The 26,316-nt window shown below is 47.5% G+C and overlaps 1 protein-coding gene across 2 annotated transcripts in view; it reads left to right on the top strand.

The window, feature by feature from the left end:
- The window catches only part of LOC147670584 (NXPE family member 2-like), a 255,540-nt gene extending 229,514 nt beyond the window's left edge, over positions 1-26,026 (top strand). For both annotated transcript variants that reach the window (XM_086948149.1, XM_086948150.1), the window contains exon 5: positions 24,413-26,026. In XM_086948149.1, the coding sequence (XP_086804275.1) occupies positions 24,413-24,948 (536 nt within the window). In that variant the 3' untranslated portion in view covers positions 24,949-26,026. The remainder of the gene's footprint in view (positions 1-24,412) is intronic.
- Positions 26,027-26,316: the final 290 nt, after the last annotated feature.

Below are 26,316 nucleotides of genomic sequence, written 5' to 3'. Positions count from 1 at the left end.
CCAACAAGGAAAAGCGGGAAGAAAACCGAAAAGGAAGGGAAGAAACCAAAGGAAAATGACAGGGGTAATAGCATGGTACAAGGGCCCCAACAGTGAGAAACCAGCAGCAAATTCACCACAAGCCAGGCCGACAGAGATGAGTGATGCATCAGTTCACGAGTGCACCAACTCGGAAAAAAAAGGACCAGGGATAAAACTTGGAATAAACCCGTCATTAGAGAGAAGGTCTACCAGCAGCCCCCCTACCAAAAGCGCGAAAGATACACCAAATTCGCCACAAGTAACGAAGAAAACCGGCAAAGATAATATCAAAAAGGGGCTCAACCTACAAGTAGCCACAGATTCACCTGACAGAGAAAACTTCGAAAGAATTCGACAGAGCACTCAAAACCACACCAAAAAACCCCCTCAGATAAGGGATGACAAACAACCTCAAGCAAGTCCCCAGCAGACCACGACAACAAGGGCAAACACCCCTAGACAAGAACTGCAGGAAAGCAGCAAAATGAAAGACAAGCGTAATGCAGTAGGAATCATGGAAACTCCCGGCCAAGGGGAAGCCCCAATCAATAGCACCGAAAATACTCAGATATATGATAGGGGGCAAGCCGGCACAACCATAGTAATGTTTCATCCAGAGTACCAATCAAGAGGCCCAATGGATATCCTAAATAGGGGAAACATACTACGGCTACTGAAAACCATAGACAGCCTCAAAACCATATCATCAACTGACTTGGAATCAGTAGAATTTAAGGAATCCTTGGGTCATCCCGGAGTAGAATCAACAAAAACAGTATGGGTCACAGCAGAATTTCCGGAGAGACTACTAAAAGAAAAAGCAAAGTTCGACTCCTGGGGAATAAAATTACAACCTTTCTTTCAATCAAGATATCCAGATCCTTTACTGTACGACAGTCAACAAAAGAAAAAAACAAAAGAACCATCTCTTAAAAAAACTGTCCTAAGAGGAGCTCGAAGTAAAACCCCAGAGAACTTAGTGCACGAGACCAGCCCGACATCAGAACATTGGTCAACGACAGTCGGCCCTCGCCTAATTGGAGCTGGCTTGCAAGGACCCTAAACGTGGAAGAGATGAATCAATGACAAAACAACACAAAATCAACCAACACAATCTGTACCCTAAGCTTATGCTCATGGAACATTAACGACTTAGGTGACAAGCTTTCAGACGTGGACTTAAACACCTACTTGCAAAAATTTGCTATCATTTCTTTGCAAGAAACCTGGTCCGACTCTCCCCCAGCGTTGTCGGGATATAATTAGAATTTTCTACTGTCTGTACAGAGCTCACTGTTCAGCCACAAGAAAGGTGGTCTTGCCATATACAGCGCAGTATCAGTGATAACGGAGGCAGTCCTACTAGATTACAACATAGCCGCCCCAAATGCAATACAAGCACTATGACTGTCACTCCACGCGCAAGATACAAAAGAGGATATAATTTTAATAAACCTCTACTTGCACCCCAGGGAGAAAAAAAAGGGAGCACAACAATTGAAGAAAGAACTCGTAAAACTGATGAAAACCGAGAATACGAACAGCATAATCATCACAGGGGACTTCAACCTAAATATGCTTAGTATCTCGGCCCGGAAATCACAGACGATGAGGACCCGTTTGCCTGGGAGTATAACCGTCAAGACTGTACCTCGGGAGGCAGATCACAAAAACAGCCAGGAGCCTGCTGGCCAAACTAGAAGAGCTGGGCTTCAGGGCACGGAATGGCAGATTCTCAGGCAACCGACCACAGTCTGCAACATTCCACAGTACACTGGCAAGCTCTACAATTGACTTCACATTCTTCTCCCGCAGTCTGTATCATAGGGTAAGAGACTTTCACATCTGCCCGATTGACCACAGCGACCACCTGCCCCAGGAAACAACGATAAATGCACCGACAATACCAAACCCGCCAGGGGCCAGCAAATTAGGCACGGACTTCACAATAAACGAAAGACGGAGAAAGTGCAAAACCATCGACCCACAAAATCTTCTAGTGCAAGCGAAACAAGGTCTTGCTGAAGCACAGTCCACATCGCCAAACCGGATAACATGCTGGGAGGCATTCACAAAAAAATGAGAGACACAGCTGAAAGAAAAGTGCACACAAAGCGAGTAGGAAAGGGCAGCAATGCGACATACAAGAGCCATCATAATTTCCGAAAGGACATCAGGCTAAAAAGGCTGAAGACGCAGATTAATCACACCCTGCGAAGAGCAAAAATAGACCCCACTGCCTGCGAAGCGCTGAGACAGGTAAAAGGCAACCGCAGGAAACTAATATGGCAACTACAAAAGGACGCAGACGAGGCCCTTTGTGGAAAACTTCTATATGATGCCAAAACAAATAACAGCGCACAGTTTTGGGAAAAGATCAACGGTCTGATCAACGAGCAAAGCCAGGGGATTGAATCCCACGTGACGGAAGAGGCCTGGACAACCTATATTATGATTCAAAAAAGGGGGGTGGTGATGAACAGAGTGTCTGAATTAAGCAGACCACTCTTACCAGTCCAAAGATCAGGGCTTGATCAATCACCGTTATTTAGCTCACTGCACCATCCCAGCTCAGAACCTGGCTATATGCAAATTAGTCTGTCCCTGGCCCAGTGCATCATGGGAACAGGGCAGACCAAACTACCAAGCCAATTCTTCACCGGAAAGGAGACAAGCTTCCGGGGACCGGTTTCTGGCATTTCAGCCGTCGTCGGCCCGGCTTGCTTGAATCCTGATGGTGCAGTGAGCAAGGGACTCATGTCTGAGTATACCCTGCCACACCTATAGTGGCCAAAAAAGGGGGGTGGTGATGAACAGAGTGTCTGAATTAAGCAGACCACTCTTACCCAGTCCAAAGATCAGGGCTTGATCAATCACCGTTATTTAGCTCACTGCACCATCCCAGCTCAGAACCTGGCTATATGCAAATTAGTCTGTCCCTGGCCCAGTGCATCATGGGAACAGGGCAGACCAAACTACCAAGCCAATTCTTCACCGGAAAGGAGACAAGCTTCCGGGGACCGGTTTCTGGCATTTCAGCCGTCGTCGGCCCGGCTTGCTTGAATCCTGATGGTGCAATGAGCAAGGGACTCACATCTGAGTATACCCTTCCACGCTAATGGTGGACAAAACGATCACCACCCCCCTTTTTTTATTCGTTTTTGGCCACTATAGGTGTGGCAGGGTATAGGCAAGCCGGGCCGAAGACGGCTGTAATGCCAGAAACCGGTCTCCGGAAGCTTGTTTCCTTCCCAGTAAAAGAATTGGCTTAGTAGTTTGGTCTGCCCTGTTCCCATGATACACTGGGCCAGGGACAGACTAATTTGCATGTAGCCAGGTTCTGAGCTGGGATGGTGCAGTGAGCTAAAAAACGGTGATGGATCAAGCCCTGATCTGTTGACTGGGTATGAGTGTTCTGTTTAATTCAGATACTCTGTCCATCACCACCCCCTTTTCTGATTCGTTTTGTCCACCATAAGCGTGGAAGGGTATACTCAGATGTGAGTCCCTTGCTCATTGCACCATCAGGATTCAAGCAAGCCGGGCCGAAGACGGCTGTAATGCCAGAAACCGGTCTCCGGAAGCTTGTTTCCTTCCCAGTAAAAGAATTGGCTTAGTAGTTTGGTCTGCCCTGTTCCCATGATACACTGGGCCAGGGACAGACTAATTTGCATGTAGCCAGGTTCTGAGCTGGGATGGTGCAGTGAGCTAAAAAACGGTGATGGATCAAGCCCTGATCTGTTGACTGGGTATGAGTGTTCTGTTTAATTCAGATACTCTGTCCATCACCACCCCCTTTTCTGAATCGTTTTGTCCACCATAAGCGTGGAAGGGTATACTCAGATGTGAGTCCCTTGCTCATTGCACCATCAGGATTCAAGCAAGCCGGGCCGAAGACGGCTGTAATGCCAGAAACCGGTCTCCGGAAGCTTGTTTCCTTCCCAGTAAAAGAATTGGCTTAGTAGTTTGGTCTGCCCTGTTCCCATGATACACTGGGCCAGGGACAGACTAATTTGCATGTAGCCAGGTTCTGAGCTGGGATGGTGCAGTGAGCTAAAAAACGGTGATGGATCAAGCCCTGATCTGTTGACTGGGTATGAGTGTTCTGTTTAATTCAGATACTCTGTCCATCACCACCCCCTTTTCTGAATCATTGGACAACCTATATTAGCACACACTTCAGCGACACCAATGAATCATGGAAAGAAACTGGCAAAGCTAATATCAGGAGCAAAGAACACATGTCCCCACACAAAAGAAACCCCCACAAATCACGAAGCACTACTAATCACAAACTTACAAATAACCAACAGAATCTCCAAATGGAGAACAGAGGAAGCCCCTGGCCCAAACGGTTTACCCCCAATTATATTCAAACAAGAACCAGAATACTGGGCCACCACTCTCAAACCTATGTTTGAAAAAATATGGCAGACTTCAACAATTCCACGATCATGGAGGGGGCAATATTCTCACCAATATTCAAAAAAGGTGATGGAAAATACCCAAGTCAAGTCAAGTCAAGTCATAAAATTTATATAGCGCACTACATACCCAGAGGGTTTCAAGGCGCTTGGGGAGGGGAGGGGGATTATTTGTCAAATATCCACGTTTTAAGTTGTTTTCTGAACGCTAGGTGATTCTGGGTGAGGCGAAGGTAAGCGGGGAGTGAGTTCCATGTTTTGGCAGCCAGGTATGAGAAGGATCTGCCTCCCATGGTAGTTTTGTTGATGCGAGGGACAGTGGCGAATGCTAGGCTGGAAGAGCGAAGTTGGCGGGAGGGGGTGTAGAAGGACAGTCAAGAGTTGAGGCAATCTGGTCCAATGTCGTAGAGTGATTTGTGTGCGTGGGTAAGCAGTCGGAAAGTAATCCTCTTATTGACGGGTAGCCAGTGGAGGTCTTTAAGGTGGCCAGAGATGTGTTCGTTGCGTGGGATGTCTAATATGAGCCTGGCTGAGGCGTTTTGGATTCGTTGTAGTTTCTTCTGGAGTTTGGCGGTGGTACCTGCGTAGAGGGTGGTTCCGTAGTCCAGTCGGCTCGTGACCAGAGCATGGGTGACTGTTTTCCTTGTTTCGGTGGGGATCCAGCGAAATGTTTTTCTGAGCATGCGAAGGATGTTGAAGCAGGAAGAGGATACGGCGCTGACTTGTCTGTTCATTGAGAGTGAAGAATCTAGGATGACGCCAAGGTTCCGTGCGTGGTCTGTCGGGATGGGTGCGTTTCCGAGGGCTTCCGGCCACCAGGAGTCGTCCCATGCAGAGGGGGATTTACCTAAGATGAGGACTTCTGTTTTGTCTGAGTTCAGTTTCAGACGGCTTTGTTTCATCCATTCGGCGACTTCTTTCATTCCTTCGTGTAGGTTAGTTTTGGCGGTGCTGGGGTCCTTGGTGAGAGAGAGGATCAGTTGAGTGTCATCCGCGTAAGAGATGATGTTGAGGTTGTGTTGGCGGGCGATGGTCGCGAGGGGGCTCATGTATACGTTGAATAGGGTGGGGCTGAGTGAGGATCCTTGTGGTACGCCGCAGATGATTTCAGAGGCCTCGGACTTGAATGGTGGGAGGCGGACTCTCTGGGTTCTTCCGGAGAGGAACGAGGTGATCCATTCCAGTGCCTTTCCTTGGATTCCGATGTTTCTGAGGCGCTGTAAAAGGGTGCTGTGGCAGACTGTGTCGAAGGCTGCAGAGAGGTCGAGGAGGATGAGGGCGACTGTGTCTCCATTGTCCAGTAGAGTTCGAATGTCGTCTGTTGCTGCGATGAGGGCGGTCTCAGTGCTGTGTTTTGCTCGGAAGCCAGATTGTGAGGAGTCGAGGGATTTGTTGGCTTCGAGGAAGGCGGCGAGCTGGTTGTTGACAGCTTTCTCGATGACTTTGGCCGGGAATGGAAGAAGTGAGATGGGGCGGTAGTTTTTGAGTTCGGTGGGGTCTGCTGTTGGTTTTTTCAGAAGGGCGGTGAGTTCAGCGTGTTTCCAGTCTTCTGGGAAGGTAGCGGAGTTGAAGGAGCAGTTGATGACGTCTCGGAGGTGCGGAGCTATGACGGAGTCTGCTTTGTTGAAGATGTGGTGAGGGCATGGGTCTGTGGGGGATCCAGAGTGGATGGAATTCATCAGGCGGATGGTGTCCTCAGTGGTGATTGGGTTCCAGGCGTTAAGGGTGTTAACGGGGGGAAGGTAGTCAGCTGATGGTAGGGTGGGTTGGCTTCCGGGTTGGTTGTCAAAGCTGTTGTGGATGTCAGCAATCTTGTTGTGGAAAAAAGAGGCTAGGGAGTCGCAGAGGGTTTGAGAGGGGGTGATGTCGTTAGAGTTGGCCGAGGGGTTGGAAAATTCCTTGACGATGTTGAAAAGTTCCTTGTTGTTGTGGGCGTTGTTGTCGAGTCGATCCTTGAATGCTGTTTTCTTGGCTTTTCGGATCAGTTGGTGGTGAGTACGGATGGCGTTTTTGAAGGCGTCCTTGTTGCTGGTGGATGAGTCTTTTTTCCAGGCCTTTTCAAGGGAGCGGCATAGTTTCTTGGATTTCTTGAGGTCCTCGTTGAACCATGAGGCCTTCTTGATTTTGTGTTGGCGTTTTTTCAGTGGTGCTAAGGTGTCTGCGGTGTTGGATAACCAAAGGGTGAGGTTGGAGGCGGCTTCGTTGGCGTTAGAAGAGAGGGCTGGGGAGGTTTGAAGGAGCGATGAGGAGATCTGTTCCGTGGTGATTTTGTTCCAGTTTCTTTTTAGAGTTGGTTGGAGGTGGATGATGGGTTTCGGCTTGTTGTAGGTGAAGTGGACGCAGCTGTGGTCAGTCCAGAGGAGCTCCGTAGTGTGGTTGAAAGAGACATGGTTGCTAGAGGTGAAGATGGGGTCGAGTGTGTGACCTGCGATGTGGGTGGGGGAAGTGACCAGTTGTTTAAGTCCGAGGTTGGCGAGGTTGTCTAAGAGGGTGGCGGTGTTGCGGTCGTTGATCTTCTCAAGGTGGAAGTTGAGGTCTCCCAGGAGGATGTAGTCTTTGGAGGGGAGCGCGTGTGGGGTGATGAAGTCCGTGATGTCTTCACTGAATTTTGCGCGGGGTCCTGGTGGTCTGTAGAGGAGGGTGCCTCTGAGAGTGGTCTTGGGGTCGATGTGGATCTGGAAGTGTAGGTGTTCGGAGTTGGCGAGGTTGGCGTCAGAGCTGGTTGAGATGCGGATTGATTTCTTGTGGACGATAGCGATTCCTCCTCCTGTATGGTTGGTGCGGTCTTTGCGTGTAATCTTATAGTCGTCAGGGATAGCGATGGCGATGTCCGGGGCGGAGGAGGCGTTCATCCATGTTTCCGTTAGGAAGGCGACGTCTGGAGAGATGGTGTCTAGTAGGTTCCAAAGGTCAATGGCGTGCCTGTGGACCGAGCGGGTGTTGAGAAGGATGCATTCTAGGTGGTTGGGGTCGGGAATCTGTGGTGTGGTCGGAGCGGAGACGTTGTCGGTGCCGCTGAATTTGCAGGAGAGGCAGGAGAACGGTCCATGGGTGTGTCCAGGAGCGGCTTGGATGCAGTTGGGGGCGCGACCGGGGTTAAGGGCTAGGAGGGCGGCGGCATCGTAGGTAGTGCGGGGGGGCTGGGCAGCACGGGGGGCAGGGGGTCTGGCGCTGGGCGCGGTCCAGGCGCGGACGGGCGTAGACGGGCTTACCTTTGGCGCACCTTCGGCGCGGATTGGGCGCGGTCGCTGCGCGTGGACGCTGCGCGCGGGAACTACTGTCATATATGGATAGTGGAGGGGGAGGGGCGAGGGCGTCTCAGCTGGGAGGCGGGGCGGGCACACGAGGACGGCGAGCACAACAAATCAACAAAATGGAGGCGGAGGGGGGGAACAGAGCGGAGCACAACGCGCTAACCAAGTAAACAACAGCAGAAATCAATAACACAGCGCCAATGAGTCCTAAAGCAACTGGGCACAAGCAGGCAATATGAAAGTCAACTTTGCAGGCAATAAGCGGAGCGCTGAAGGCAGATGCGCTAAACACGAGTCAATACAGTGCAGTCAAAAAGGTAAACAGCGACAATGATATTTAGCGCTAGCTGGGCACAGGCAGGCAGGCGAGCAGCAGCTTATGAGGCAATGCAGCGAGAGGCAGCTTGTGAGCAAAGCAATAGAGCGCTACGATACCAGGTCTCAGCAGAGGCACTGGGAGCGACCACTCAGCTAGTTAGAGAGGAGCGAGTCACGGTGAGCGAGGGGTGAGGAGCGCTACTTCTGGACAGTGGGAGGGCGTCTCAGCTGGGAGGCGGGGCGGGCACACGAGGACGGCGAGCACAACAAATCAACAAAATGGAGGCGGAGGGGGGGAACAGAGCGGAGCACAACGCGCTAACCAAGTAAACAACAGCAGAAATCAATAACACAGCGCCAATGAGTCCTAAAGCAACTGGGCACAAGCAGGCAATATGAAAGTCAACTTTGCAGGCAATAAGCGGAGCGCTGAAGGCAGATGCGCTAAACACGAGTCAATACAGTGCAGTCAAAAAGGTAAACAGCGACAATGATATTTAGCGCTAGCTGGGCACAGGCAGGCAGGCGAGCAGCAGCTTATGAGGCAATGCAGCGAGAGGCAGCTTGTGAGCAAAGCAATAGAGCGCTACGATACCAGGTCTCAGCAGAGGCACTGGGAGCGACCACTCGGCTCGTTAGAGAGGAGCGAGTCACCAAGAAGCTATTGGTTAATAGCCTTACTAGACAATGAGGCAAAATACTACGCGGGCCTCTTACTTCAGGAGCTGACATCGTGGGCGGAGGAAACATCAGTAATCCCACTGAACCAAACAGGCTTTAGGAAAAACATGGGGACGACCACAAATATTTTAGCCTTGTCAATTCTGATCGACTCAGCGCTAGAAGGAAAACAACCCCTATACCTGTGTTATATCGATTATAGCTCCGCCTTCGACCGCATAAATAGAAATCTGCTGTGGCAAAAATTAAAGAGAATGAAAATTCCAGCAATACTATTGAACCAACTAATCCTCCTGCACAGCAACACGTGGGTCCAGGTCAAACTAGGAATCTGAGACTTTTTAACCAAGAAAATCCCAACCAGCACAGGAGTAAAGCAAGAATGCGTGTTAGCGCCAATTTTATTTAACCTCTTTATGGCCGAACTATCAACCACACTAAATGAAAACAACTCACATGCGCCAAAATTAGGGGGTACTCAGTTGTCCAACCTATTTTACGCGGAAGATTTGGTGCTAATCAGCCGGACTCCGATTGGCCTACAGCGGCTCCTCGACATTACCTTGCAATACTCCAAAACAAACAAACTCAGTATCAACTACAATAAAACAAAAGTCATGTGCCTCAACCATCGCAAGAAGACACCAACATTCAGCTGGTACTTTTTACACAATGAGTGACTATATACCACAGGGGGAGCTTCAAACCACAACGCGAGGAGATAAAAAAGAGAGGCTTAATGATAGCAGTATATCTAAGGAATCTGAAAAACAAGATCACTGGCCCAAACTTCAACCCACTACTAAACCTGATCCAAGCCAAACTGGCACCATCTATTACATACGGAAGCGAAGCAATGAGAGGCAGGGACGCCAGAACTTTAGAAGGAGTAATAACAAGAGCAATGCGGAAGATGTTTGGCATCCCGAGATACACTTCGCCGGTGCAGATCCGACTCGAATTTGGGCAGGTAAAGGAAGAGCTTGCACGCAAGGGAGCATACCACAAGACCTGGTACAAAATCAGCAGGGGGGAAGCAAATACCCTCAACGCACTCCTCTGGAAAGACCTACAAAGTAAAGACAACTGCCCAGCAAGACTTTTTCTGGAGGACACAATAAAACAACTGGGGGCGCGTCAATTGTGGGATCTGCAATGGAACCTGGCAGGCTTTAAAAAAGCAGTAAACAACACTGTCAGGAAAGAATCGCTCTTACAAGACAAAGCCTCACTAATGGAGCGAGCACATGGCTGGCTAACTGTACAAACCTACAATAAACTTACACCACAGTAATACCTTTTGACCAGCTTCACCAAAAAAACAAAAGAATCATTCCTAAAACATGGGCTAGGAGTATTACCCTCAGCGGACCACATGGCCCCTTGGCTGCATCCTCCAAAACCAGCAAAAGGCCACATGTGCGGGATTCACGAGGAAAACATTGTGCACCTCATCACTATCTGCAAGGAGCTGCAGCAAGACAGCAGGAACCTTCTGAGACCCCTATTTAATAAAAAAGGAATCAGGTTGTGCAGACAAGCAACCCTGGCCTGCTTCACAGGTGACGAAGTCCATATGACCTGCCGACTGGTAAAATACCTTGAAGCTGTAGAAATTAGAACCAATCGAAGAAAAGAACAAACGGATGCGGACAGCGCATCTTCTACATTCCTAGAGCCAAAACACTAAGACTGCTCAGAGACACAACAGGCTAATAGAATCAAACACCGACACATCATTATCAAAAGCCATGAGCACACAGGTAAAAGGACCGCCTGCCTCGCATAAGGAACAGTGACTGCAAACATACCTTTGAATGGGAACGGAGGTCAGGATAGACAAAAGAAACCTTCCCCGAGAAAATGCAGGAGCATTCAGTGGCGGATGAACACTCCCATTTTTATCATTTTTAACTCTACTTTGTAGCATAGTCTAAACTGATTCTCTTTTTTCTCTTTTAACCTACCTCAAAGTACCACTACCCATGCTGCTATAAATATTTATAATTTCTTCTTCTTTTTACGGTTGCTGGTTTTGTAATGGTTTTTATCAACTGTACAATAAAGTATTACTTACATTGCAATACTTTATATACACGCTGTTGTAGTGCAACTGAAATGTGTGTCTCTGAAAGTAGGCCCATTGTCTGTCTTGATCTCATTGTGAAGTCCCAGCACTGAAAAGACTCTCTCTAGAGCAGGCTTGACATATCTAAATGCAATTGCGCCACATGATACTTGGTCCACCATAACAGCCATGAGCCTGCCATCAGAAAAGCTACCAAAATCCATGGTAATGCATGACCATGGCATCAGGCAAGCTTCTTCTGTGATTACTGGGGCTGGGGGTGAATCTCCACTCGTGATAACACAGGAGTGGCATTCTCTGACTTCTCATCTGCCACTTATCCATGGTCGGTAATCAAACCTTGTCACTGAGACAGCCTTTGGTCTTCGCGATTTCCTGGTGCTCTTCGTGTGCTAGTTTGACGACTGTGGCCCACAGGCTCCTTGCCAGTACGTTTCATCATCTTCTGAGTTTGAGGCCTTTGTCACTCATGCTTACTTCATCCCGTACTCTTCAGAGTTGGCTCATTGCTGCTTGATCATCTGCATTGGGGGCTTTTGCCCCGTCTAGAAAGTTTCACCATTGTTATTTCCTGAGCGTTTCTTTGGCTATTAGTATGCTCATGTCTTCATTGGTGGCTTCTTGGATCTGCTCGAGAAAGCACCCTTGGGCAGGCTGCATGAGCGATCACTTGCACAAAGTCTTCGGCCCCGTCATCATCTTCCTATGCTCTATTGGCAGTTAGACCTGCCGCGTACGTGGAAAGATAATCTGCGGTGTTTTTCACCATGGACCGCTACAAAACCTCCGAGGTGTACACTGGAGCTGTACCAATTGTTTGATTTGCTCTGGTTACTTTCTGGCAGTGCCGGTAAACAGGGTGATCACTTGCTTGTGGTCGGTCACCACCTGGAAACTCTGCCTGCAGAGATACAGATGGAAGTGCCAGCATGCCCATCCGATCACCAACACCTCAGGCTCAATCTGGGTGTACTGTGTCTCTGTGTCAGTGAGAGGCTGCTGTATGTGATGAGGACCCACAATCATTCTTGCTTTTCCTGCAGAAGTACAGCATCAAAGCCCACAGGGCTCACATCAACCACCAGACCTGTATTGTGTTTTGAGTCAAAATATGCCATCATGTCATCGTCTAGTAGCACTTTATTCACCAACTTGAATGCTTGGGGAGTTCTGCTGTCCCACTCCTAGGTGCAGTTGCACTTCATTAGGACCTTGTGAGGTTCTGACAGAGTGCCCAGGTTGGGGCTGAACCATCCACAGTAGTTGGGCATCCGCAGATTCTCATCCAGGGGATACTCATCAGTAGTCATAATCTATGAATAATCCCCCTATGTGCAGGATCCCGGAGCATATAGAAAATACATATAAATATATATGTATATATTTGTGAAAACATATATTTGCAGCCTAAAACATTTCCCAACTGGCAAATCTTCTGCAAAATTACATGAATTAGCATACACAAAGTAGTACTATCCCAACACCTAAGGAAGAAAGAGAGCAGTAAACATTTGCATACAACAATGCTTTATTGCTGTAGGAAAACCTGTAATTGCAGGCATTTGCAAGTAGGCTGCAGTAGAGTATAAAGAAACAAAGAAAGACTGACACCTTGCCTTTAAGGCATTAGAGTAAGGGTACTGTGCCTTTAAGACCTGAAGGCGACCCCCTGCTTCCATGATGCACCTCTGGTGGCAGTTGGGTCAGTTCTTTTTTCCAGCTCCTTCTGTGAGGATCCTGGAGCTTGAGCTCTCCAGTTTTTGACTGAAATTGTTAATTTGACTGAATTTTTTTCAGAAAATTCGACATCTTCTGGCTTCTTAAGGCTTCTACTTTGTTTTTTTGTGGTATTCCACAAACATTTTCTGACAGAATGCCAGCTTTATTCCGGAAATGTCCTTCTTGTGACAAGAAGATGGCACTGGCTGATTCACACTCTGTTTGCATTGTGTGCCTTCCATCTGCACACAGCCCTGACCAGTGCCACCACTGTCAGAAGTTCTCTAGGCGGACTCTTCGTGACAGAGAACGTATCAGACTTCATGCCATGTTGGAGAAAGACAAAAGTCATCTGGTGGGTGGCCAGGGAGGCCCCAGGACGTCTTCTTCAAGCAAGCATGGCCAAAAACGGCAACGTTCTACCTCTCCTGTGCCCAGAAAGAGGAAGGGAGGACGAAGATCACCGTCGACGTCGAAGTTGCCGTCGAAGAGGCCCAGCGGTCTTATGGATCACCATCGCAACCGCATTCAAGTAAGTCGGCAACGAGACGCCACACTTCGGGCTCGAAGTCTGTGGCTGCCGGTATGTCCAAGTCTCTGTCGACGTTGAGCCTTCCGTCGACGTCGAGACACTCTCCGCCACCCTCAAGGGGGTCAGCGTCAAGAGTTATGACATCTTCCAGATCGCCGCCAGCTGGGGTGCTGCCGTCGAGAGGGTCATCAAGATCCCACCATTCGACGACGAGGAGATCGACGTCAAGGCGACGTCAGGAAGGGTCGCCGTCGACACGACGTCGAAGAAGGTTGTCATCGACACGACCTCGAAGAAGGTCGTCGTCGACTTGAACGACATGGAGGCTCGCCGTCGACCCGAAGCCGAGGAAGATCGACGTCGAGGTCACTGGCTCGACGTCGATGATCACAGTCGAAGTCACCATGGCGTGGACGATCGACGTTGAAAGCATCAAGGCCTTGCTCGACGCCATTAGTCACAAAGACGTCTTCGACGTCGAAGCTTTCGCCGTCGAGGGAGTAGGCCGCGGTCATTGTGGAGTCACCTGGGTCCAGGTCATCAGGAGACAGATCTTCATCTCATGGGTTGAACATTGTGGAGATCTCTCCGGAAACTTCCCCCAGATCTGCGGACAGATCACGCAGTGTGTCATCTCACCATTCTCAGGGGGCTGTATCGGGCGGTCGCAGTAGTCCGGGCTCTGTTTACTCCAGCGCATTCTCACCATCTGGTCCAAGGACAAGTACTACGGTCAGACCATCTAAGCCTCCCTCTCGGAGGCCACGACCCTCATCCAGACCAAGATCTCCTGCCAGATCACGCTCTCCAGCACGACCAAGAACACTTGCCAGGCCAAGATCTCCCCCCATGCCAAGATCTCTGTCTAAACATCAGTCTAGATCCAGGGGTCGGAACAGCTGTCATCGCGACAGGCCCCATAGGAGAAGACGCACAAGATCTCTAACTTGGTCATCTTCTACGAGGTCTACGGTCCGGCACTATTCTCCGACCTTCTCCTTTACTCCTCCCTCACAAGTCTGACTGATTGTTGACATCGCAACTTTTGCAGATGTGCTAGGCAGGGGAGCAAAGAAACTTAATATCTCCCTGCATACTCCTGTGGTACCCACCTCTATAATCTTTGATACCCTTGATCACCGGACAGCGCCCAGACCTCTGCTGCCTCTGCTGCCTCTGGTGCCTGGCTTCATTGAACCGGCGATGGCTACCTTTCTCAACCCTGCGGTGGTAGGTTCTGTTCCATTTAGAATAGCCAAGAAGTACAAGACTCCCGCGGAGGACCCTTTGTTCCTCAGATCGGATCCACCAACTGACTCAGTAATCATGGCGGCTGCCATGAAGTCCCATACGGCTTCCACCTCATCCTCGGTACCCCCCGAAAAGGACAGCAAACTCATGGATTCGTTTGGCAGAAAGGTATGCAACACCTCAGCTTCTTATATGAGGGTGGCCAGTGCCTCTGCTCTTCTCGGAAGGTACGATAGGTCCCTCTGGGACTCCCTCACTCGCTTCACAGAGAAGCTTCCTAAGGAAAACCGACAGGACTTCGTCGAAATCCTACAGGAGGGAGGGCTCGTAGCCAACTAGGTTATCAGTGCCGCAGCGGATGCTTCTGACTTCGCGGCCCATGGCTACTCCCATGGAATCTGCTCACTGCGTTTGACTTGGCTCCACCTTACAGGCCTCAAGCCAGATGCGCAGAAGATGATCTTGAACCTCCCCTTTAATGGTACCTCTCTCTGTGGTTCACACGCTGACAATGAGATGACCAAAATGAAATAGGAAATGGACACTGTTAAAGCTGTGGGTTTGGAGAAGCGTAAAGAATTAAAAAAGCGCTTTCATCAGGGGGGCAAGCGGTCTTTTACCAACAGAGGGTTCAAACCCCTCAATGGTCATCCCAAACACAGCAGAAAACCCAGTTTCAGCAGAGACGCCCTGGCAGAGGCAGAGGCAACAATAACAAACAGCAGTCCGCCCCCAAGCAGCCTCCCAAGCCCTGGGAGCTGTTTCTTCCTCCGCAACTGTTCCGCCACTCCGGTGGGAGGGAGTGTTTCTCATCATCTGAAAGAGTGAAGATCCATAACAAAGGACATATGGGTGCTGAGTATTGTGCAGCATGGTTACTTGCTGAGGTTCAAGTCCCCACTCCACAAGTCTTCCCTCAAATAAAGCACCTTCCCCGATTCCACAGTCAACTGCTTCAGGACATAGTTTCTGTCCTCCTCAAAAAGAAGGCCATAGAGGAGGAATCAAGGAGTCTACTCCTGTTATTTTCTTGTCCAAGAAAGAGGAGTAGTCAAAGAATACAGGCCCATTCTAGACCTACGACTACTGAACAGATTCATCAAAAAAGAAAAATTCTGCATGCTGGCCCTGCACCAGATCTTCCTGCATCTTCATCAGGGAGACTGGATGTGTGCCATCGACCTGCAGGACGCTTACTTTCACATACCTGTCTCAGTAAAGCACCGAAAGTTTCTCAGGTTTCAGATCGGACGCCATCACTACCAGTATCGAGTGCTTCCGTTTGGCCTCAAATCCGCGCCACGGACATTCTCCAAGTGCATGGCGGTGGTGGCTGCTTTTCTCCGCAGGCGAAAGATCTTTGCCTATCCCTATCTAGATGATTGGCTACTGAAAAGCTAAACTCCGGCTCTGCTTCAAAACCATCTTTCATTCTGTCTCAACCTGATGAACTCATTGGGGTTGCAGGTCAACTTCAAAAAGTCAGTACTCAATCCTTCCCAATGGATTCATTACCTGGGCGCTTCCCTGGACTCCGTGCAGGCAAGCGTGTGTCCTTTGGAGGAGAGGTTGTCATCCATGCTCCTGAAGTGTCGACTTCTACTGGACAATCACAGTCACACAGCCAGGCAAGTGTCCTCTCTCCTGGGATCGATGCCTCGTGCATCTACATCGTGCCCAATGCACGCCTTCACATGAGGCCTCTGCAGTAGGCTCTCGAGGACCAATGGTCTCAGAGGTCAGGTCACTGGGAGGACCGTGTCTCTCTTCAACAAGGTGCCAGAGACTCAATCAGATTGTGGATGAAACGTTCCAACCTTCTCCGGGGAGTTCCATTCCATCGCCCTCCTCCATCTCAGTCAGTTTTCACGGATGCCTCTCTTCAAGGCTGGGGTGCTCATATGGACCAGCTTCAGGTCCAAGGTCTCTGGTCCGAAGTAGAGCGAGGCTACCACATCAACTTCCTAGAGCTTCGAGCCATTCATCTAGCGCTCAAATCTCTGTATCCTTCTCTGCGCACCAACTACATCCCAGTTCAGACGGACAACACAACAACTATGTTCTATCTGAACAAGCAGGGAGGCACCAGGTCAATAGTACTATCCCTGGAAGCGCAAGCCATCTGGCACTGGCAAGAGGTCTATCCATCGTGGCAGTTCATCTACCAGGGATCCAAAATGTCCAAGCGAACTGCCTAAGCAGAGACATCAAAGAAGCGCACGATTGGGTGCTCAACGAAGAAGTCGCACAGGAGGTATTTCAACAATGGGGCATACCGGACATAGACCTGTTCGCAGACGCGGCAAATGCAAAATGCCCTATCTTCGCGTCCAGGTTCCCCCAACAGGGCTCATGGGGGAACACACTTTTGATCAGCCGGTCGCAGACATTGCTTTATGCCTTTCCTCCCCTGCCTCTGATCCCAGCGGTGATTCAGAAATTCTACAGGACCAACACCAGGATGATCCTGATTCAGAAATTCTACAGGACCAACACCATGATGATCCTGATAGCGCCAGAGTGGCCACGCCAGTGGTGGTACCCGGATCTCCTCTAGCTGTAGGAAGTCCCGCACCGGCGACTTCCTTGCCGTCCAGACTTGTTGACCAAGGACCAGGAGAAGGTGTTTCACCCCAACCTTCCGTCCCTTCGCTTGACAGCATGGCTCCTGAGGTCCACCAGTATGGACACCTAGACCTCCCAGCAGACTGCATGAACATTCTCAAAGAAGCCAAGAGACCCTCCACTAGGAAGTCATATGCTTTCAAGTGGAAGAGGCTTTTCATATGGTGTCTTGACAACTCTCTTGACCCTATCCACGGTCAGGAGCAGGTGATTCTACCCTATCTATTGCATTTAGCAAGGTCAGACCTCAAGTACCCCTCCATCAGGGTTCACTTAGTGGCAATCACAGCCTATAGGAAGTCACCTTCTCAGATATCATTCTTCCTTATGCCTGTGGTTAAAGATTTCTTAGAGGGGCTCAAGAAAGTGTTTCCACCAGTGAGGTCTCCCTCCCCTCCCTGGGAGCTTAACATCGTACTTACTAAGCTGATGGGTGCTTCTTTCGAGTTTATACATAAGGCCTCTTAGCAGCCCTTGACCTGGAAAGCCGCTTTTTTAGTGGTGATTACCTCTGCCCGTAGGGTTAGCGAAATCCAGGCCCTGTGTTTTAAGGAACCTTACACAGTGTTTCACGCCAACAGGGTGATACTGAGGACACACCCAGGTTTTCTGCCTAAGGTAGTCTCAGACTTTCATATCAAATAGTCTATCACCCTGCCTACCTATTTTTCCTCAACCTACCACTCCTCCGGAGAGGTCTTTACACTCTCTAGATCTCCGGAGGGTTTTGAAGTTTTACCTGGCCAAAACCCTTCCACTTAGGAAGCTTTACCGGCTTTTTGTTGATTATGGAACCACTAATACTGGTCTGTCAGCCTCAAAAAGGTCCATTTCTCGCTGGATAGTCTCCTGTATAGCTCTGTCTTATCAATTAGCTAACAAGGCTTTACAGGGTAGACCTCATGCGCACTCTACTAGAGGGAAAGCTTCTACTACGGCTCTCCTTCATAATGTTCCAATCTCTGAAATTTGCAAGGCGGCTACATGGCGGTCGGTGCATACCTTTACCTGCCATTATTGCCTAGACAGGCCTTTTTGAGAAATTTATTGTTGTATGTAAAACGTACAATTTTTTCTTGTCTCTATCTATACTTATTTGATCGTCCGCGAGACTTTGGGTATGAGCTTGCTAATCTATTCATAGATTATGACTATTGATGAGTATCCCCTTGATGAGAAGGATTAGTTACTTACCTGTAATCCTAGTTCTCATCCAGGGGTATACACATCAAAGTCATAAGCTCCCGCCCACCTCCCCGGACGAGCATGATCATAAAGTTATGAAAGGTTACAACGGATCCATTCAGGTGTCATGCACCTTCAAAACTAACTGACCCAACTGCCACCTGTGGTGCATCATGGGAGCAGGGGGTCGCCTTCAGGTCTTAAAGGCACGGTACCCCTACTCTAATGCCTTAAAGGCAAGGTGTAAGTCTTTCTTTGTTTATTTATACTCTACTGCAGCCTACTGGCAAATGCCTGCAATTACAGGTTTTCCTACGGCAATAAAGCATTGTTGTATGCAAATGTTTACTGCTCTCTTTCTTCCATAGGGTTGGGAGAGTACTACTGTGTGTATGTTAATTCATGTAATTTTCCGGCAGATTTGCCAGTTGGGAAATGTTTTAGGCTGCAAATATATGTTTTCACATATATACACATATATATTTATATGTATTTTCTATATGCTCCGGGATCCCGCAAATAGGCGGGGATTATTCATTGATTATGACTTTGATGAGTATACCCCTGGATGAGGACTAGGATTACAGGTAAGTAACTAATCCACACTTCTCATCTTCAACTTGTTTTGGGTTACTCTCACATTTCTTTTGGCTTCCAATTTCTGTGGGTCGAACAGCAGACAGTCGCCCATGAAGTGATACCCCAAAAACTCAACAGAGTTCATGTAGAATTTGCACTTTCCTTTGTGGCGGGTCAAGCCACAGTCTGCCAGCCTCTTGATTGCATTCCTCAGCCTTGCGTGGTGGTCTTTCAAGGTGTCAGAATATATTAAGATGTTCTCGCTCACATTCAGCATGCCAACTAATCCGGACAAGGTCTCCAGGATAACATCTTGGAAAACCTCTGCAGCGGAGTAGATGCCTAAGTTGAGGCATTTGTACCTACGAAGGCCAATGTGAGATGAGATTGTGGTGATATACCTGCTCGCTTCGTCGAATTTGAGGTGGTGGTAATCCGCATTCAAATCCAAGTTGGTGAAACAACGAGCTCCATTGAGGTCTGCACTTTTTCGTCAACTGTGGGGGTAATATGCCTTTCAAGGGAAATGGCTTTTATTTGGGGGGCGTATGTTCATGCACAGTCGTTTGGCCTCTGGTTGTTTATGGTTGGGAGCGATCACTAAGTGTGAGGCCCACAGGGTAGGCCCAGTCATCTTTTCGATGCCCCCAACGGCTCAAGCTGGTCCAGTTCCTTTTCGACAAGAGGCTGCAAGTGGAATGATACTCTCTGGTGCCACTGGCTTGAATGGCTTGTTGATGTGGCTCTTTTCCATCATGTCTTTGAGGTGTCCCAGACCTTGGAACAGTTGCAGCGATTCTTTCAGAATGTTCATTGCATCAGAGTCATGGACTTGCTGCACAAAGAAGACCAATCTTAAGTCCTCTGCTTTGTGGCATCCAAGGAGGGTCCCAGTATCTCCTTTGGTCACATGAAATTTGGCCTGTGTGATCTTTCTCTTGATTTCTACTGCCACCTATATGACACCTTTTATGGGTAACAGCTCTGTTCCTCCATAAGTGTAAACTATGGCTTTGGTAGGGGTTAATGACGGTGGAGCTCTGAGCGCGTGGAACTGGGTTGTGTCCATGACATTCACAGACATCCATGACATTCACAGACACTCCTGTCAGTGATGTGTGTCTCACCGACTGATACAGTGCACAATGGAGGAGGTCGCTTAGAGTGGTTTTCCCTACCAGCAAAAACACACTGTGAAAACGTCATTGTCATCGTCGTCTTTGGGACGATACGGGGTTTCCAACCAGCATGCCAAATGACAGACTTTGTCTTCATCAAGGGACAGCTTCCGGAGGGTCAGTCTTCCTCGTCCTCTATATTCTGTGCCTGCGTTCATTGCACACCTGCAGCACACATTTACGAAGTGGTTCATGTGCCACACTTTGAACATGATCTTCCTTGCTCTGGGCATACGTTGGGCATGGGGTGCATCAGACCGCAGTTCTTGCACCATTTTTAAGCTTGTTTGGGGATGGAATATTTGCATGTCCCAGGAGGGCACCATTGGATTGGATTGACCAACTCCTCCTTGACTTTTACTGCCGGGTCACAGGCCCCGGGGCTGCTTCTCTTGATAGTGCCAATTCCATGTCTTCAGCCCTGCTCTCAGCCAGTTCATGGAACCTAACCAAGATCAGAATATTGTCCAGGTATATGACTGTGTAGGGCTGACAACCTTGAAACTTGAATCAATTGGGCCCTGTTTTCATTAGGCTGGTTAATGTTGGTACAGGTGCCTGACAGTTTGTGTAGGTGTGCGTAAAAAGCACCTACAGCAGACTTGTTATCTGATTGGCGGGCTTGTCTCAGTTCAAATTTTTCATAACTGGGATTAAGTTGTGGGTCGAAATGTTGGTTGAGAGCTGCCACCACTTTATCAAAATCATGGTCCCCTCCTGGGTTGGGTAGGTGTTCTAACCAGTCATATAACATCATGGATCTCTTTACTGCCCTGTCTGTTTCACACGTGTAACAAGAAAAGTTCTGAAGGCACCCAATCCACTAACACCAGCATGGGATGGCGGTAGTGGGATCTCCTAGTTGGCTGAATGATGGCAGGGTGGAAAGCTCCGTGGGGCAGAATGCGGCATTGAACTTGCCATTGTCCAACATTATCCTGCGGTCAGGGGGTTGATAGTGTCTGTTTCCCTACTCGGAGCTATGCAGCTGTGTGATGTATGCGATTTATGTGGCAGCCTCAGTTGCTTCTCCTTCTCAATTGTGCCTTTGCCCCTGTAATGTTACTAGGCTGACCCTATGTGTAATGTGGCTCATGTAAAAAGTTGGGGAGATGCTGGCACAATAACCTAAAGGATAAAGAAGCGTACAAAAATGCACTTACCATGTATCACCAAAAGATCAAAATTGCATATAAAACTTACATCACCAATCGAATTGGCCAGGTTGGAAATTCTTCTAAAGAGCATTTTAAAACACTTAAAATTGTATTAATCCTCACAGCCTCTCTCTGATGTTTAGACTTAGCAAGAATTATAGATATTCTCTATTCAGAATCGTATCTCAGATTTGAGCACAGTATCGAGATGGCTTTGGTTGCCATGACAGACTCCAAAGAATGCTCTCTGGATATCAAGGCTCCATCTATACTTGTGCTACTAGACCTTTCGGCACTGTGTTGGCCTGCTAGGTTGCTTCAAAGGCTGAATGAGATATGTATTTGTGGGACAGTCAGAGAGAGGCTCTGAGATTTTTTGGAAGATAGATCTCAAATCATCTTGTTGGGTGCTTTCAAGTCTCAGGCCATGCCGATTGACAAGGAGGTCCCACTTTATTTAAAGTATATGTGGTTCCTCTTGCTAAGATCATCTAAGCATTTGTTTCTGAAAATTGTCTGATGCTGACAACACTCATCTCCTTTGACAAAGATATGAACAAAGTGAAGGAATGCTTTGTCAATGGTATGAAAGCGATAGCTGAGTGGATGTCAAATAATTATCTTCAGCTAAATACAGAAAAGACAGGGATCATGGGGCATATTACCAAGGGCCATTATCGCCGCCTTAGCGGGACTTTTTCCCGCTAAAGCGGCAATAATTTTATCGCCCTATTACCTAGCTGTCGCTAACACCAGTTAGCGACAGCTAGTAGGATTTAGCGATCATCTTGGGGCCCACTTTGCATGTCAGCGATAATTATCGTTAATGACATGCAAAGTGGGCGTGCCAAGATGTTAGCGACTGGAAACAGTCGCTAATATCGCTATCTCCAATTATCAACAAAGCCTTACTTTTGGAAATATTCGCGCTAAGCACGAATATCTCCAAAAGCTAACGCCTGCCCAGAGCAGTTCTTAGCCATGTTATCCAATGGAAGGTGGATAACATGGATAAGAGCATTGTCACGATAATGCATGAATATCGCTGATTTTTCAGCGATATTCATGCATTTCGCAGGATTTTTACCGCTTTTGAGATAAACCTTGATAATATCAAGGTATCTCAGCGATAAAAATCGTCGGAGCGCGGCGATATAATTTTAGCCGCTAACCATGCATAGCGATAATTATCGCTATTGGTTGGTAATATGCCCCCTTGTTTTTTAGGAAACCCCAACAACTCTGGACCCTGTTCAGTGGCCTTCAGAACTAGGTTATGCCCCTACTCCCAGACAGGTTGTAAAACATATTGGCATTAGGCAATATCAAGCTCAAACAATGAAAGAGCAGGTCATATACACAATGGGTACCTTCTTTTATATAATGCACCTCCTGTATAAAGGACTTCATTTTCTCGAGCTTGTGCCTAGGAAAACCTTAGTGCAGGCTCTCATTGTTAGCAGGCTGGACAATGGTAATGCACTATTAGCTTTCACCAATGAGACATTATTGTCCAAATTAAAGGCCGTAAAAAAATCTAACAGCACAGCTCATTTTTTATCTTCCCTCAAGATATGCTTTTACCCCACTTATAAGAATGCCACACTGGCAGCCTATCATAAAGAGAATTGTATCTAAAATCTGTTGTTTAACCCACAAAGCTTTAATAGGGAAAGTTCGTAGCTACTTACACCAGACGCTCAAACGCTATTATCCACTCAGGAACTTGCAATCCATGGATAAAGCTTTACTTACCATCTCTGCATCCAATGGTCAAGATGTGGAGTAAGGTATTTCTCGTATCTGGCTCTCACTTGTTGCAATAAATTGCCATTCCACATCTGTACTTGCACTAACAACATTACATTTAAGAAATGGCTAAAGACTGATTTGTTTTAACTTAGTGTTTTTCTCCTTTTTCTTATGGTTGGCCTCAAGTCCAAGGTACCCCTTCAGAGGTATTTCATGTACAATATCAAATTAAATTAAAATAGCATAACATAACTTCCACCATAGACTCACTGCCTCCAGACGACCACTGTGTGACTACCAGTGCCAGGTACCCAAGATTCAAGATTGCCTTTATTCTCCTTCCCTTCTGACTGTCAAGGCCTAATGCCCTGCAGTTAGGACCATTCACTCTGGTGCTCTTCAATCCGCAGCCACCTTACAGCGAGAACCACCCAGCATGGGTACATTCAAAGACCCACATACAGTCGCTAGCTTCAGCTGAGGGCTTCCCTGCAAGTCACGTGCTTGAACAACTGATGATTTCTCTGGCTGTGATGTGGCACAGGGCTTCTATGTGGCCGTGTGGAGGTAATGCTACAGGATCTTCAGTGACCTGAGCTCCTCCGTCCGTGTAGCCCACTTGCGTGTCAGTGCAGGATACTAGGCACAGAGGGGCACTTACTGGGATAAGGGGTCCAGCCCACACGCTTGCAGCTGGTGCGCCACATTCATGCGACAATGGGCAGGCTGCACAACAACAACTCCTCCTGCCAGGCAACCGCTCCTCATGGCGTACCACACCAATTTCATCTGAGATGTCAGGGAATTCAGGTAACTTCAGCATATGAGGCTTGACTGGCCTTGATGCCAGTGTAAAGTCCTGCACCGGGAGAACAGGCCACAACAGGTATGGTGGAATACACACTACATAGTAATGCACAGACACTGTATGCTGGGTGGTGCCGAGGGATGGCGAGCAATCACTCAGCCTTGATTTATAACATCGTACCGGTCCCAGCCCCCTTGTTGTGTGTTTGCAACAATGTATGATAGAGGCCAGGAGGCACTCTACACTTGTGCTCCGGTTCAGTTAGGGTCTGGCTTGGCATTTTCTGCTGGACTGTTCTTATTGGAGCATTGTTAAGACTGTTTTGCATATGGTTGCATCTAAACTGAGGTGGCATGGTTGAAGATAACCAATGGGCTGGATTGAGGCTGTGATTAATTCAAACATTCCACTAACCACCTTGTTGTTGCTGCAGTCTTGTTGGAAGTACATTATTTTCCAGGGTGAGAGACTAACCACAAAGAAATATTTTTCCTCTGGAGAATTTCTTTTTTTTTAAATGGCAAATGCATTTGTCCTTACCTGGCAGATTTTGCATAAGTAAGTATACACATGCTTGTTCATACAAAAATAAATAAATTCAAAACATTTTCTCAAAGTACATCTAGAAACCTATGACTCTAAAGGGTTACTTGTCATAGCTGGGAGGTTTTGTGAATTCCACAAAATGAGCAGATCTGTGTCCATCTGAGTTTGCAAACCTTCAGATGCAGATGAACTATTTTCATGGGACTTGAATACATTATCTTAATTCTGTTGGAAGAACTGTTGTGTTATCTGCTATAAACGGTAACATTTTAATTTTTATATTTCTCTATCAGCACTGAAGTATTTCAACCTTCATCGCACTGGTCTGGAAACCAAACTATTGGCACTCGACATGGAGAGAAATATTCTAGTGCAATGGAAAAGACACGGGTACCCATACATCGCTAGCGCTCACTACTCAGTTAAAGATGTGAGCTACATTGCTCATGACATCGACCAACTCAGTGGAGGTGGACACTTTGTCATCATCATCAATCTTGGCCAGCACTTCCGTCCATTTCCAATTGAGGTCTTTATAAGAAGAGCAATGGATGTGAGATTTGCAGTGGAGCGCCTCCTCCTTAGAAGCCCTGATACAAAGGTCATCATCAAAGCTGAAAATACCCGGGAGATGAATATTAATCAGGAGAGATTTAGTGACTTCCACGGTTATATACAATACCTTGTGGTGAAGGAGGTCTTCGATGGTCTTAACGTGGGTGTGGTTGATGCTTGGGATATGACCACTGCATTTGCCACGGATAACGTTCATCCACCTGAGGCTGTGGTTATGAATCAGGTAGATATGTTCTTAACTTACATCTCCTAACATGTGGCAGAACAATTAAATTAAAAAGTTTCATATGGGGAGTTTAAGGGAATAACAGATGGTGAACAATTAACGGTGGTCCACTCTTCATTATTCCTGATTCTGCTGTAGGACAGCTGGAATCTGCCTTCTCTCAAGTGTTCTTCACAGGCTTGCTGGCTTGCTTCTGGTACTTCGGAAGTCTCAGGGACACAAAATACTTCCAACTCATCACCTACAACTACTGGCCCCATCGTCATTTGCTCCTGACCCCCAAGGGGCACCTGTGCAGTCTTGAACCCTTGTGAGTGGTTTTTGAACCCTTGTAATCAAGCTTTCAGTCTCCTTGCAACTACAAACAACACTGTTCGCTCTGGAATTGCGCTGATCACTTGAAGGATAAGTGCAAAATGATGCTACATTGTCTTGTCATACAGCAAGTATGGCCACCTGTGTGTCCGCGAGGCCCCGTCTGCTGTCTGTGACACCTGGCCAAATCTTCGCACCCACAATATCATTATTAGCGGCGCTCTACTTTCTGCCGCCGCAGGTCTCCCTTGCAAACGGGATTCTTGCTCAACTTGAGAGAAAAACTTCAGCGGGACATGTTTGGAACTGTGTCCAACCTACGCTCATCGTAGTTGGCCTTAACTTTGGATTATCCCAAGTCTATCTCGACCTCTAATAACCTATTAGAGCTATTGACTTCTAAGCACTGTTTTTTGTTTATTCTTTAAAAATTCATAACTCCGGTTCTACTTATTGTATTTTGGCATTTTGGCCTTGTTTTATTCAGAAAATGTAATCTATATTTTTAACTCTGTGTGGAATATTTTTGTGGTGTTCTCATTGTGTTACTGTGTGTGTGGGTGGGGTTTCATTAGTCTTCTGGTGGGGACTCAGGTGTGATATCATACTCAGACTGTGGGGACTTGATTGCAGGCGGTACTGCAGTCTTAAACATACTTTGCATTTAAACATACTTTGCTCGCCAGAAGCATATACTAACAGCAGAAAGAACAGACATTTCTAAGTAAAAGCTGCATAGCCTTATGTTTATCCAAACATTTTCATTGAAATTAAACTTTTCTCTATATATTAATTCAAAACTTTATTTCCATGAAGCTATTGAAATCAGACTATTTGGGTCTAAAAATTGTTAGTGTTTTTTTAGCATTGCTAAAAGCAATTTGGGTCGGTTTCGAATCCCAGATTACTTCATTATTGCCATTTGATCCTTACCTGCAATTAAAGAAGGATAATGCAATACAGTACGAAACAATATAAACTGATTTGCTCATTTTTGGCAAGTAACATAGGGGCATCAATGGCCATCAATGGCAATTGTTACAGTTCATTGCTTATACCAGAAATGTAAAGCCTTTTTAT

This window comes from Lissotriton vulgaris, unplaced genomic scaffold, assembly GCF_964263255.1.
Source record: "Lissotriton vulgaris unplaced genomic scaffold, aLisVul1.2 SCAFFOLD_1637, whole genome shotgun sequence".
Lineage (NCBI taxonomy): Eukaryota > Metazoa > Chordata > Amphibia > Caudata > Salamandridae > Lissotriton > Lissotriton vulgaris.
This window is presented reverse-complemented; position numbering and strand designations above follow the sequence as displayed.